The 15469-nt window shown below is 35.8% G+C and overlaps 2 protein-coding genes across 2 annotated transcripts; both read left to right on the top strand.

Moving 5' to 3' along the window:
• The first annotated feature begins 920 nt into the window (after positions 1-920).
• On the top strand, positions 921-5375 carry LOC119783476. The gene is made up of 6 exons (XM_038285033.1): positions 921-1072; positions 1638-1736; positions 1828-1867; positions 2024-2148; positions 2894-2952; positions 4816-5375. Exons 1-6 carry the CDS (start codon positions 1060-1062, stop codon positions 5311-5313), a joined length of 834 nt encoding a protein of 277 aa, XP_038140961.1. The 5' UTR covers positions 921-1059; the 3' UTR covers positions 5314-5375.
• A 6366-nt stretch (positions 5376-11741) lies between these two features.
• On the top strand, positions 11742-13780 carry timm10b (translocase of inner mitochondrial membrane 10 homolog B (yeast)). The gene is made up of 3 exons (XM_038285045.1): positions 11742-11942; positions 12015-12110; positions 12308-13780. Exons 1-3 carry the CDS (start codon positions 11916-11918, stop codon positions 12707-12709), a joined length of 525 nt encoding a protein of 174 aa, XP_038140973.1. The 5' UTR covers positions 11742-11915; the 3' UTR covers positions 12710-13780.
• Positions 13781-15469: the final 1689 nt, after the last annotated feature.

Here is a 15469-nt window from a genome sequence, read left to right as displayed (position 1 = left end):
TTTAAAACTACAGATCACAACATTTTAATATCACTTCTGAATCATTAAGGGGCATTCTCTTGAACATAATTGACCTTTGTTCTTCTAGGATGTATTCCTGGCTGATCATGGAGATTGTGACATTTATATTTCAAAAGCTTAGTGGGCTTTTCTGATTCTGCTTTTGTTGCCGATAGATGGAGGATGAGGAGCCCAGTATCAAAGACCGCTGTTGTCCACAGCTACCACAGAGTGACACTTATGTTGACAAAGCAGGGCTAAAACCTCAAGCCACATTTAAGTTAGAGGCCACCAAACATATTCACCACTAAATATAGAACAACAGATTTTTTTGATTTCTTATTTATTTTTACCCTCAAATCCTATATTTTAAATCAGACATTTCCAAATGGCTCTTGCATTTTCCAGTCCAAATTAAATGTACGCTGCACAGATTAATAGCTCACTCACATTTTCTTACATCAGTTTTAGATACAGAGAAAGCTTTCAACAGTAATTTTTTAAAAAAGATTTTCCAAACATGGTAGGAAAACCACAAGCCATTGTTAATGCAGGATCTCAATTCTGGAATCATACATCTCTGCACTGCTGTATTACAATAAACAGTGATATTGTATTTGACGGAACAAGGGTGAGTTCTGGTCTGATGTGTGACTCCCACCCTGAGACAGCAACCGTCACAGTAAAAACTTTTTTCTAACAAACAGTCTCCTTTAACATATAATTAATTGTATGGTTTGGTAAATATCTCAAGTGTCAATTTGGAATGTCCCATTTTGTTAAAACATGATCAAATATCTACATTCAAATTGCATTGTTACCCCCCCACACTCCAAAATGGCATTGAGATGTTCTGCTTCAAAATGAGGTTACATTGTTTCCTGTTTGTAACTGAAAAGCAGCCAGTTTCAAGACGCCGTCAAAGCGGAGAGGGAGCAGAGGCGGGGTAAAAATAGACAACACTGTAGCACACCTCACTGAGGGAACGCAGTGATGCCCTGTAGCCTGAGAAAAATTGTGTCAAACAGACACCCAGCTTAGTTTAGGGCAACTGGAGAAATGGATATCGACGGTAAGAACATTTGTTTTAAATGTGGATAGTAGAAAGAAAAATTAATATCTTATTATTATATATGAAAAATACCAACGTTAAACACTCAGCGTGAGTCTCGCACAGGCCGGATCACAAATGGAGCAAATGTAGAGAAGCTTTGGGACACAAGGTCACAGAAAAGACTAAAGGTTTAAAAATAAATAAATAAAATAGCTATAGAAAGTTATTTACTTAAGAAAACACAGATTTGCCATAAAAATTTGACCTTTAATGTAGGAATGCTTATTAAAAAAGTTTTTTTGTGCCATTAAAATAAGGAAATAGACTAGAGAGAGGAAAACTTCAATAAATTCTAAACATTCTTGTCAAAAGAAACATTTTTGTAGTGTGTTTTCAGAAATATTGTACGGTATTCTTTTAGCTTTCCTGCTTGCTGTTTAGCACCGGATTAAAAGGAAATTCTGAAGTTTTAATTTTGAGAGTTTAAAAAGAATTAAAGGAAAAGGAAGAGTTCTTGATTTTGTATGTTGAGAGAATTTTATGCAATTTTTTTTGAGGTTATGTTATGATTTCTGTTTTCTAGGTGCATATGTAGCCCTGGTCATTGTATGTCTGGCCTTGTTAATCTCCGTGTGCCTCAACATCACCTTCTGTATGAGACAGAAAGACACTTGGTGCAAAGGTAAATTAAAGGTTGTCTTTTTCATAAAATGTTTGTGTTTTTATTTCCATTTCCAATGTTTTATAAATTGTTTCCTTTTTTATTTACGCAGAACCACATAACTGCTGCCATCTTCACAGTTCAGAAGAAGCGTATGTTGTTGCTTATTTTGTTTGGAATAACATTTACCAGTGAAAAATGCAATTAGATTTCAAACCTGTTCATTTTATTTTTTGCCGACTATCAAACTGTTGGTCAAATTTTAGAATCAAAACATAGTCTAAAATTGAGCTTTTTCATTTCTGCAGGCTGTTTAATGATGAAGGACAATATTTGAGTGGCATCAGTCATCGAGAGCAGCAGGAAAATCCCCACAATGAAGAAGAGCGACAGGAAAATCCAATCTATGGCAACATCAGCACAGAAAGACGTGGTAAGCTCTCCATTCTCATTACTTTTAAAAAGAAAGGGGAAATCTTTGACTGTGTTTATTGATGTATGACCCAATCTAAGGAAAAAATGGTTTGGCATAAGCTGTTTAAAGATGCTTTTTTTAAAGAAATTTTATTTTTCAAAGTTTCAGTGTAGGAGTGGTAAAGAGCATTTCAAAAAGAGAAAAAAGTTTTACCTTGAAAAGTTTTCCTCTTCTTATTTGCATGTCAAGTGACTAGGCTGTAAAGTTATAGTGTATATAGACTTTCAAATAATATGGCAGGAGGCTCAGACTGGTATCTGAATTATGGAATCTAAATGATAGTCTATGTTTTTACTTTTTTAACTAGTATTCCATCTACTAATTAGTTTTCATAATATCTAGTTCAATTTATAAAATACAACAGGTTAGACCTTAAGTGGATAATTATGCGTTAAACGGCGAGTTCTTTAAAGCAAATTTTGAAATTCAAACTTATCAACTAGAGTTGTCTATAGACAATGGAAAAAAACAACTATTTTTTTCTTTTCGTACAGTATGGTATGTTCTTTAAAACTATTTCCGTTTATCAAACTTTTAAAGCTGTTTTTGAAAGCAAATAACTAATTAGACACAGAGGAGCTCACCTACAGTGCTGTTCATGCATGAACTACTCCCACTTTCAAATATGTGCTTTCCTAACTGTCTTTATAGTAGAGCTTCATAAGTAGACAGCAAAATAATTGAACAATGTGTGTAATGGCAGGTTCTGCAGATGCTTGCTATGAGACGATGTCCATGCCGCGCAGTAGAGATTGCCTAAAGGTAAGTGCAGTTTGAAAATTGTTTTCAAAACGGATTATCTTTGTTCTGAGTTATTAAAAATTAAAAAGGATAATCACAGTTTCAGAGATCAAGGCAAAGCTGCTGCAAAGAGTCAGAAATAAGCAGCCATAAGGCATTTCTCCAACAGCTTCATTGTATCTTAATCTGCATAATGAGCATTTCTGATGCTGCCTGGGCTTTTGTTAATTCAATTGAGCCGTATTAGCACCTGGCTGACATTGCGTCGACTTAATCTAGTGCATTCATGTTGCTTTTTGATGCCGACGATTTGTCATGAAGACACTGACTTTTACTTGACCTACCAGAGCTTCTTGTGCTCCGAGGAGCCTCACGGTGACATGAGGATGTGTACCTCTGTAGTTTCTTCTCCAGTGGCATTCTGCTGCGAAGCAGTAAATATTTTATTCTGTGGTCTTTCTACTAACAATTTAATAGGACATTAAAATGCTGGTTCAGCTCACCTTAGTTTTGTTTTTCTTTAACCCTGAAAAAGAAATCATGATTGCTTTTGTCTTGCAGTCACAGGAAAAGAGAATAATACCTTAGAAATAAAAAACAGAAAATATATTTTCAATGTGAAAGGTTACCTTTTTATATTCCCTTAGTTCTGTGTTTTACTTTATTTCTGATGAAGACTTAATGTAATGTTATTGGACAACATTTGTGTCATATCGATAAATTGTAATTAGGGATTTACATTTACTCGCACCTTAAAAAGTGAACCAAAAATACAAATTCTGCCACAGAAGAATATCTTACCTTTTCTCCATAAAGCCAGCATGACTTTAAGTACATTTAGTATGTGGTAATGATACATTTATTATTTTGTTCTTGCATTAAACATTCGTTCAATTATCAGGACCCATAACCATTTCCAAAAGATAAACTATTAAATTTAAATTATATATATGTGACTAAATATTCATATAGATAAGGATGATTTTTATGCATCAACATTCAAAATTTGAAGATTAAAGAAAATATGCCATTTGGCGAGGTATCTGTGTGTTGCACTTTATAAATCACTAATGTTTAATACAAAGCTTACTGTGAGTGATCAGACCATTTTTTACAATTGAAATGTGAGATTTAGAAAAATTCAAAATTCTATTTAGTTAAGAGAAGATTTGTGTACATTTAAATTTCTTAAACAAATTTACAGAAATTCCTAATTATTGCGCTGATTGTGCGAAAATGCTTAATACGTAATTTGACACCAGATTCTCATATGGTTTGTCCAGAAAAGTCCTTTAAAGCTCTGTGCTTATCGTAATTTTTAGAGGTTAGCAGCTATAATGAAACAGTGGAGTTGCTGGTTAGGGCTTTAAAAGATCCAAGGTGAAAAGATGTAAAACAGGGCTCTATTACACATCTTTAAAAAATATGTTGGAGGAAATTAGCTGCAAGTCCCTGTTAGCACATTCTACCTGCTGTAAAGCATGGTGATGGCAGTGTCTTGCTTTGGGAAGGTTTTTATTGCAGGAACTGCGAAGCTGGTCGGAACCCATGGACACGCTGGTACCGGTCTTATTATGGTTGTTTTTTTGTGCACGAAAAAAAAAAATAGATGTCTCATTGCATTTTATATAAGTTGAAAAATTTATGCAAAAATAGAAATGCGTGACATGTTAAGACCATGCTGACAGATTTGGTTTCAGAACGGAAGGCAGCTAGCATGTTTGTACACATTGTGGTCATTGAAACTGCAAACCAGTGAACACAGACAAGAACAAAGTGTTCTAAAAATAAGCAAGATGGGCTTTATAAAAATAGATACGTGTCTGAGAAAAAAAAAAAGATGTATAAAATATCGCACGCTAACATATTTCCTTTTAAAAACAGCCTGTAGAGCCTGACCTGAATTATGCTTCGCTGGATCTGAAGATTGCGAAAAAACGCAAGAAACACCGTCACCTGCAAGGCCAGGGACAAGGACGCAACAAGCAGCAGGATCTGCAGGCAGACCACCTCACTCCTCCTTCCAACGCCTTCTTGGAGATAGATGCGGAAGTGGATGCTCACCTGCCCTGCAGAGACACTGCCGTCATGGTCTCTCACAGCAGCATCTATCTCAACAGTCAACAGATAGCACAGGAAGCCGAGGAGATGCAAAGAGAGAGGGGCATCAACATGGAGGAGAAGGAAATTATAGGATGGGATGGCTTACAAGAGAGCGTGAGAGGAGGAAGAAGAAATTGGGCGGAAAATCCTGAAAACTGGGAAAGAAAAGAAAAGCATAATGGAAGTGATGGGAAGATATGTATACAGATTTCAGAGGAAGAAACTATTCTGAGTTGTTCAGATCAAGTCACTGACAGCTTTAGTCATGATAGCGGCTAACTACATATTTATATATAAGTCAATTACTTGTCTCAAATGTTTTACAATGTTTTCTAGAAAACTATTTTATATTTTCAGCACAAAAACAGCAACTATCATCTTCAATTTTCTCTATGCCTGGCAGAGTTAAGCAATTTCCTTCTTGACGCAGACAATCTACCTCTTATAGTCATGTTGAGCAATAGAAACATAACTGTGCTTCTCTGTGAAATAAACTACTTAAAAAGAAAGAGGGGAAATGTTGTGTGACATTTAGAGGTCAAGAGCCATGTGGAAATTGTAGGTTATTGTGAAACACAGGAAAACAAAGGTAATCATCAGAGGACACGGAGGAACTTTACTCCTTTGATGTCTCTTATTCGTCCATCAGCAGACATTTCATAAAAAAAAGTGTGAAAGCAGCTTTTTTTTTTTCCATGATGTGGGTAAGAGCTTTTTACATAATTGCACTTGCCTTTGCACATGTGAACCAGCTTTTAAATAATTTTATGGATTAAGCCAACAGCACAGAAACTAGAAGCAAATGAATAACGATAATGATAAATAGTGGTTTAATTTTCCATCTTCCCAACAGGGAAAACTGTCAATCTGTTTAAACTGTAAATGTCACCCACAGAGGATTTTCTATGTGAAAGCAATGATAAAGGTCATTGTGTTCACAGTCTATGAGCTAATGCCCCATCGGTTTAAATGAATGTCTTTCTCTCTGTAATCCCCAATCTGCAGAGTAATTTACCGACCATCTGTCTGCTGACAGGACGGCGCTCTGAGTTGAACTCAGCATTTACAGGCCTTCAAGCACACTATTTGTTGACAGTCTCTTAAAGGCGGACAAGGATCTATTTCCCACTTAATGTGTTATAAGTGACCCAAAAGCATTTTTGGATAGAGATACAGAAAGGCTACAAAGATATCCTCCAAAATAAAAGTCCTTTTTTATTTATTGTTTGGATTTTTTATTATTTTATTTCTTTCATATACCCAAATACAATTAATAAAATATGGTATCATTAAACACCACAAATGAAAAGTAGCAGGAGGAAGATAAACTTGTAACCCCTGCCCCTTGTCAAATCATTCACATATGTAGAAGAAAGATAATAAACATACAAATATAAATCATCAATTTCTTTCATCTCCCATCGCATAAATGTTAATTTTAGCTTCTTTTTTTATTTTCTTAAAATGAAATATACTAGTACAACTCTCCAGGGTGACATTTTGATAATTCCATAATTTATAACCAGCAACAGAAATACACATTGTTTTTAACATTAACCGGCCAAACCTGGGTTTAAAATCCAATCCATCTGCTGTTGTCCTCTTCTAATTCAAATAGGTTCTGTAACTTTTCTGGTAAATATTTATTTATTGTTTTATGCCTTATTATTTAAAGTCTGAGGCTCAGCTCCAACTGTTTCATAACAGTCACAGAAGGGAAAAAAATAATTCAGTTGCCAAAGTTTTGTTGCTTTACAACTGCCATTTTCACTAAATCTATCTGAAGTTTAATTTTATGTGACATACCAAAACAATTTAGAGCCTCGTTGTGAATTGGTAGCAAAAGTATTCACAGTTTACAAAATGTTGAACAATAAAACAATACAAACAATAAAAGATTTACCCAGCATTTTTATTCAAACCTCTTGAGTAAAATCCAGCGCAACCATCTGCCTTCAAAACCAAGCAGGGATGGCAGCTAAAAGATAAAATGAAATGAGAGACAATAAAAAGGAGTGATTGGTTTTACCAGATGTTCGCAGTTGATTGTTTTATTGTCATTTTGTGTCAAATTCAGTTTTATTATGAATCCATCTGTTATGTGTAAAGAGCTTTGAGAGAATTCATAGACTTCACAACGTCATTAAGACAAAGAACCACAATATAGTGCCAAACATGGCTCACCGATCCAAATATTTGAAATCAGATGTTCCAGTAACTTCCCAGGCCATGGGTATAAAAAAATCCAGCCCCTTGAAATGCTGACTGCTTTTATATCACTCTTAAAAGCTCAGTAAATTCCAGTGTGGTGACAGGATGTTACAGACGTTCAGTTTCCTTCACAGTTACCTGTTAGTGACAATATAACATAATACAAAATGTGAAAGATGCTTGAAATTACAGAAACTCCATCAACAAGTTATAGGCCGTGTAAGCTGCGGCGCATGCTACTGCATGAGGTTGGCAACTTTCTGCCTGGTCAATCACTACAGATCTCCAAATTTCATCTAGCCCTCAGATTGTTCAAGAACAGTATAGAGGGGGTTTCAATGAATGGGTTTCCATAGCAAAGAGGCTGTATCCAAGTCTTACATCACCAAGTACAATTCAGAGCATCAGATGGATTAAAGCACTTGTCACTGGACTTTAGAGCAGTAGACTTAGACAACTTTTATTGTCATTTTGTATACGCAGAGTGTATACAAAACGAGGAGCAAACAGGACAGGAAAAGCCTGAGAGGAAAAGCAAAGATTATAATCAAATTATCACTTGGAGAAACTGCCAAAAGCCCAATGGTTCATATGGAGCTGCTGCAGAGATCCATATCTCAGGTTAGAGAATCTGTTGTTAAGACTTGAATATCCATGAGCTAAAAAACGGAACTTCCGGACATAAAGTCCATAAATACATTTTTAAAGTAAGATGTAAGAATTTTCTTTTTAAATTTACCACAACACAGGATGAAAACACACCACGGCCAGACAGATACAGTATGTAACCTTTTGGCCTACATACTGTTTGTAGCGTTATCTAACATTGCACATCATTCTACAATAAATACACCATGTCATGGGGAGACATGGTGGTTGCATCATGCTGTATGATGGTAGGACCTCATGGAAAGATAGGTAATGTAAAACATTTGTGACATGCTAACTTAAACATACAGGTAAAATCCAAATGGAATAGTTTAGATCAAACCTTTTTTTTTTTTTTTTTTTACCTCTTAGAAAGGTCTGGTCAAAGTCTAGATCTAAAGACAATTAAAAAGGTCTTCAAAAATTAAGTTCACAGAAACTGTGTGTGCAATTAGCCAAGGTCTGAGTTGCTTTTGCAAAAAACAATCTGCAAAACTTCCAAATTATTAGATGTGCAAAGTTGGTAGAGACACACATGAAAATTCTTTCAGCTATGAGTTAAGATTTAGAATTACTTTATTAATCCCTCGTAGGAAATTATTTTCTTGCAAAGCCGTTTACAGAAGTATAATACAGCAAAATAAAATATGATATAACAAGACAGAATAAAATAAGTAATTAACATACCGTAAATAAAATTACAATCCACACAGTAAAATGACATACAACCTTCTCAGATAAACAGTGTAAAATAAGATATAGGAATATAATAAGCTAAGAATAAGATAAGGATCTCAGTACATACAATCAACAGTATTTCTTATGAGTTGTTTGAATAAACCTTTTTTTATGAGGGGCTGCAAATAATGCATGTCACATTTTTCAGATTTGTATTTTTATATAGCCTATGGTAATTTCCTCCATTTAAAATTCTATCAGACCCTTATGTCACCCTATTACATGAGATCCCCTAAAACGTTTATGGTTGGAATATGACAAAAGTTTACGGTGCGTTTATACTTTTCCAAGGCTATATACATGGATCTTCTCAGCTGTGACTAACAATATTTTGTGGTTTTTTTTAACAAATACTCCCAGAAAAAAGACCATTGCCATGAATTCCATCAAAGTTTCAGTCTCAACATGACATTGCTCATCAGAAGCCCTGAGGCACAGGATTAATCCTAAATTCCTTTGGTTGAGCTGCAGATTTAAAGTTTCCTGCGACAGTGGATGATTGCACTATGAAAGGTGAAAGGAAAACCTTTTCAAGTCCTTTCCTCTTTTTTTTTCTTTTTTGAAAAAGGGTATATGTCAGGAAGATACCCAGACTTGACAGTGACGGCTTAATGTAAAGAAATCCTCCTCTCTGATGAGACTTAATAACAATGAACAGCTGCAGCAAGTGCACACATTTTTTTTCTTTCTTTTTGTGCCTGTCCTGAGTCAGAGGATAGCCATACAGATTTGCTTTCACCATTATGACTGTTTTCATAAGGTTCTGCTTGGTACTTGTATTTGAAACTCTATTGAAAATTATTTTGGGAGTGAAATTGAATAAAAGTAAAATCGAATAAAAAAAGACACTTGGAAAGGGAGGTAAGAAAAAAAAGGGTGTAACAACTAAGGGGAGAGGGAAAGAGATAGAGACCAGTAAGAGATCATGAAAAGAGAGAAACTAAAACAAAATAAATAGACAAAGCAGAAGATATGCCGTAACTCCTAGATGTCTGCTTTCACACCTTTATGAGACGAATGGGAAAGAAAACAAAGAACATAAAAACAGCAAACAGAAGACATCAGAGAACCAATTAAATATCAACAAAAAATTTCAAGACCTAAGATCTAAGATCCCTTAGATATCCATGTGTGTGGAAGCCAGTACTTATGGTGATTACACAATATTATTCAGGGTGGTATGTATCTGTAGCTTTAGCTTAGTATTTTGTATTAGTGTGTATCCATGAACACCTGGAACCAAACCAAACTAATGCATACATACCACAGGTATGTATGCACGGGTATAGTCTTGTATGAAGGATTATATGCTTAATAGCAGGTGTGGGTGGCCCCAGTCTCGCCCTACAGGGCCCAGGATCGATAAAGAGACGGAATCACTGGGAACAAAAAGAGGGCAGACATACGCATGGCCGCACCCACCAGAGAATGGTCAAAAAGAACACCCGGAGCCTGAAAGGAGCCCAATTCCTGAGGGGCCCGACAGGCCACACTGCCTAGGTCCCACAGGACCGCAGCAACGAGCCCATGGGCTCCAGCTGTGGCTCGTCATACCCGAGGTGGACATGCATGAGAGCCCAGAGGTGTGAGGCTAGGCGTGCACCACCCCCTAATGGGGACCTCACAGGGTCATTGCAGGCACAAACCCTGACCTTGTGCCTGCAATGATATTTTGTTCATCTTATTTAAATTGATAAAGTTCACTTATCTCTTAATTTTAATTATAATCTTTAAACAGTAGTTTTACAGTTCATTTTTATATTTATTCAATTTCGTATTTAGTTTAGAATAGATATGGATAGTCTCACACAAAATTCTAATATTATTGGTCCAGAACAAAGGTGTCAAACTAATTTTAACATTGTCCCACTGGAATTGTCAAGTCTTTAAATAGGCCAGTTGTAGCTGTATAAATTGAACTTTGATTTCATCATTTTATTCATGAAAACAATGACTTTTGACTATTCCCCTTTTTTTGCAGTTTAATCCACTTTATACAGTACTTTAAAAGAACATATGGCTCCACTTTATCCCCTTGTGTTTGACACGTGTTCTAGAACAACCCGTAATGGCAGCAAAATTATCAAATGATATTAGGGACAATAAAAAGGACTATTTGGTTTTACCAGATGTTCCCATTCGATTGTTTTATTCATCCCTTAGCTGTTCCTTAATGTATGTTACAGCAACCAGATAAAACAACTATTAATACTACACTATTACTTGCCAAGATTGAGGAGCCATAGCACAGCTGTCACTCTTTTGATAGATATAGGTGGAAATTTATAAACATTTAATTATCTAGATTTTAAAGACAATGAAATGAGTCCTCCAGAGACGTAACGTCTTAAAAAGACATAAAGGCATATTTCATGGTTTTTGAAGAGTGATCTGGTGAAATTTGCTAAAACCTTGCTACCAGTAAACGTCCCTGTTCATGAATTTATTTGGTTCAGGTTTCCAATGATGTGTGTGTGCTCCTCTGTGGGCATTGAAGTCAGGACCATTTTTTTCTGATTTCACCATCTAATAGACAACTATCAGTTGTTATAAAGTGAGGACATTTGTCCGGTCCTCACAACCTGTTTTAATAACAGCTAGGTTTAGATCTAATGTGTGATTGGCTTTAGCGTGGGGTTAGGATGAGTTATGCACTGGTAATTAGGTTTGGGTTATTGTCATGGTTAAGCCATAGAATGGATCAAAAATGACTGAAAATCAGTGGAAGTCAATGAGAGTAAACACACTGAGGGGAGGGATCTTCAGTTAGAATTTAGCAAGTTCATTAAAAACATAATTTAGAAGGTATTCATAACAAATGATTACCTTTGAATAAAAACTTTAATTGACTAAAGAAACTACAACTAAAATCAAGTTTATTTCAAAAGCTTCTGTTTTCAACGTTTTTCAAATACTGATGATCATGTAATCATTATGTAGCCATAAAAAACTGTCAGTAAAAAAGAAAGAAAACTGATGGGATTGAGTTTGAAACGTCTGTCTCAGAGTGAGAACTCTTCTCAGAGACGATCTTTGTTTCAAAACATGGCGGCCTCCATGTGAATGTCATGCCATGTTAAATCCTACGTCTTAATGTTCTATTTCAAGCAGTTTGTTTTGATTTTGTAACTTTAGTTAATTTTATCTTCCTGTTTATTTGCTTCATCTGTCCGATTTTATGTAGAATTATTAAAACCCGGATTTCATAGCTTCCGTAGATCTGGCGTGCAGGCTGCTTGTTTCCACATTAGCGGACCAGTGAATCGCCACCGAGGAGAATTACGATGGATCCTGACCAGCAGCTTAGAAACGTAAGTCACTTTTAAACTCACTGTTTAAGTATTAAAAGTGGTGATGATTCTTATAAACTGGATCTCTTCCAGCTGCGGGATTTCCTGCTGGTTTACAACCGCATGACTGAGATCTGCTTCCAGCGCTGCACAAGCAACTTCAACTACAGAAACCTCACAATGGATGAGGTACTATAAAATAAATCACCCCAACCAACATAATACACTGCATCTAAGTCAACATCTTGTTACAAATATGGTGTTTTTTTTGCCACAGAATAGCTGAGTTACCCTGGTGCCAATTATTATCTCAGTATTTTAATGTATAATGCAGATGGATTATTCATAAAAATCTAATATTTTATGCTAACGTTCTTGTTTCCAAGGAGAGGTGCGTTGACAGCTGTGCTGGGAAGCTGATCCGCACAAACCATCGCTTGATGGGCACCTATGTGCAGCTGATGCCTCGGATGGTACAGCGGAGGATGGAGGAGATGGAGAGCAAGGCTGCAGTGATGGCAAAGGCAACCGAGGCTGCTTCTGCATCTGAGACCATTGGAACTGCTCCAGCAGTTCAGACACCTATAAATCCACCTCCATCTACTCAGATTATTCCATCAATGACTGAAGTAGCACCAGTAGGCCATGATTCAGCACTGAAGCCACCAGGGGTGGAAATTCCAGCTGATTCAGGAGGCATTGGAATAAGTTTATCAGCTCCTACGCCGATTACACCCACGACAGAAAATGTAAATATCTCAGAGCTTAAAGAACCTGGACAATCTTAGTTTCCATAAACAGATGGATTTTCTTAGGCTGCTGTATCTGGAATCCAGAATTACTCTGGGAGTCGTAAACAGTCAGTGAGCAAAAGATGGGGCAATAAGCAGGTCCTAGAGAAAAAACTTGGGGCTTGGCAGGTCAAGAGAGGCGTGAATCACATAAGTTTTAGTGATCAGAGTGGAGGATATGTCCTCAAAATCTATCAACACCCCTGCTGTCTGATAACGGCCCCAACAGTGGTTCTTCTTTTTTTTTTTGACTGGTATGAACCTAAGATTTTATTTTGTTTCTTTTCTATAATAAATGTATACGATAACTGTTTTCGGCTGCTGTCACACAAATCGCAGCTGTTTCTAAGTTTAAATTTTAAATAGTTCAGAACAGAAGACAAAAAGTCAAAACTAAACTTAAAGGAAAGGTAAAGATAGGTTCTCTGATCCAATTTTTTTCCACTACCCCAAATTACTGCTTTATTAGGATATTATTTTACAAATTAAAAGCCTGTTACTTTTGCATTTTGCAAAGCTGATGGCTAACTACAAAGAAAATGGAGGTAGAAAGTATTGTGCCACAAGTAACTCCTATATAAGCTACATCTTAAGAATAAAACAAGCTACTTGTTACTGGTAGAAAAAGAAAAACAACTGAAGCTGGAATATTATTGACTAATTATATATTATAAGGCCTTTTTAATTAGGTAGTCAGTTAGTTTTCTGTATGGTTCACACAGAAAGGTTATTCGAAGGGCAATGCTTCCTACCTCCATGTTTAATATAAAATAACTTGATGGTTTAAAGTTCGGCAATTGCTATTACCTACTATAAGCATATCCTAGCAATAGAAATCTGCTTTGGTCTCTGTTCCTGTTGGACTAGCTGTTAGCCTGATGTGGATTCATATTGAAGGAAAAACTTTTAACTGAACTTAACATCTCACTTCTCACTTCAAAGCTGTTCCCTTTAAATACGTCATGTCTTTTGTCTGTTTTCAACAATGTGGAAATGTTTTGATTTAAAACAAGAAATGACATATAGTGCTAAAATAATGGTGGACTGTGGTGATGTGCCTAAAAAAAACACCACAAGTGATTTAAAAAAGCTGTCATTATTCATGTAACAAAAAGTGAAATAAAGCTTGTATATCAATATTTCATGTTTTCAGGTTTATCAGTGTTTATTAAAGATGATGAAAAACAGCTACTGCTTTCAGCATATTCATATGATTACATCTTAGGCTTATTTTTCTGAAACTGTCCTGCGACTCCTAGTCAACCCGTCAAAGCAACAGGACTTACTGCTGTGGTGGTGAATGTAGTTCATGACCTTTGTCACATCTCCGTATCCTCCCAGAGTTTCCTTCCTGTTGTTGCATTATCTAGATGATCTCACATAGCCTGACCTACAGTAGTGCTCCGATCTGTTACATGCAGTCAAAATCCACTAGGACCGTGACAAACGATATGAGCTCGAGTTTGATGGTATTGGCATAAAGGTAATTACTTTAAATCGCTGTTTGCATTCTGCAATTCTCACCGTCAGGCAGTTTAATGCATTCTGAAAAGAGACAGAATAATTATCCCATCAGTGGATATAATGGAAGAAAAAGGACTCAACGAAAAGCTACTTTTTAGCTGTTGTCATGTAATGAAAGGCTGTTAGTTGCTTTTTTTTTAAGTTATCTGATAGTGGCAAAGCTGTATAATTACTGCTCTGTAATTGCTTTACTTTGTAAGATGCTATTAAATAAAGATATGTTAACGTTCACTTCAAAAAACAATGTAATTGCAATTCTTTCGCTATAAGTTGCCATGATTGATTATGATCAATATGAATTCTTTTCTTGGCTATTACAAAAAGTGAGTTAGAGTCCAGATAACCTGCCAAATGTTGCATACAACAACCAGGGCTCTGAGTTTGTGATATTACAGGCATTGGGTTGTCAAGGTGATTGCAAAACCATTTGATGTGCAAATCCATTTCCTGAACAAAAGCACACTACGTGAAATTGAAGTTTATATATAAACTTTACAACTCTTAACTGTATTCAAATAGTTCCCATTTTGTCTTAGTACATTTTTTTATATTATTTAGACAATGCATTGATGTCTTTTACATCTATTTTTGCACTGCATTGCAACAGCTATTAAATAGCTTAGTCAATTTTTTTTTTTTTTTTAATGCAAATAACCTTTTTGAAGGACTTCAATGACATGTACACACCAAATGACATTGACCCAGAAGAGCACCTTTGGGCTGTCTAAGTGTGGGAGATTCACTATTTTGATGTGCAGCACACAATCATAAAGCAGCTGTGTGACGCTATATGAAACTAACATCTCTTTGAATCAAGGCCATAAAAAATTTATAAAGTTTTCCCACCTTTTGCACCAGCAAAGTGTGTGTTATCACATGACCAATGGGTGTTTTTATGAAACGTAAGACATAGGCCTAATTCTCTGTGCAGATCATTAATTCATTTCAAAAATGTCTCATACAATCATTTTTAATTAACCCTCTATAGGGCAAGTTACCATTTTAATCACTTGCATACCCCTTACAAATGGAGTCCCCCCGTCCCTCAGTGAGGTCTAGAAGCACTAGATCTATATCCAGCCATTCAGCAAAGATTCTGCTACATGGCTGTACATCTTATTTTGCCATTTGACCAATTAGATGATTATCTACTGTAAATTAAGTTGGAAAAAAGTTAAGTCAAGAAAAAAAAAGGTAAAAAAGCTAATTGAAAAGGTATAAAGTAAAGATAAT

The sequence above is a fragment of the Cyprinodon tularosa genome, unplaced genomic scaffold (genome assembly GCF_016077235.1).
Source record: "Cyprinodon tularosa strain WSP-4 unplaced genomic scaffold, ASM1607723v1 ctg205, whole genome shotgun sequence".
NCBI classification, from domain to species: Eukaryota; Metazoa; Chordata; class Actinopteri; order Cyprinodontiformes; family Cyprinodontidae; genus Cyprinodon; species Cyprinodon tularosa.
Note: the sequence above shows the minus strand (reverse complement) of the source record. Positions and strands in the feature narration are given on the sequence as shown.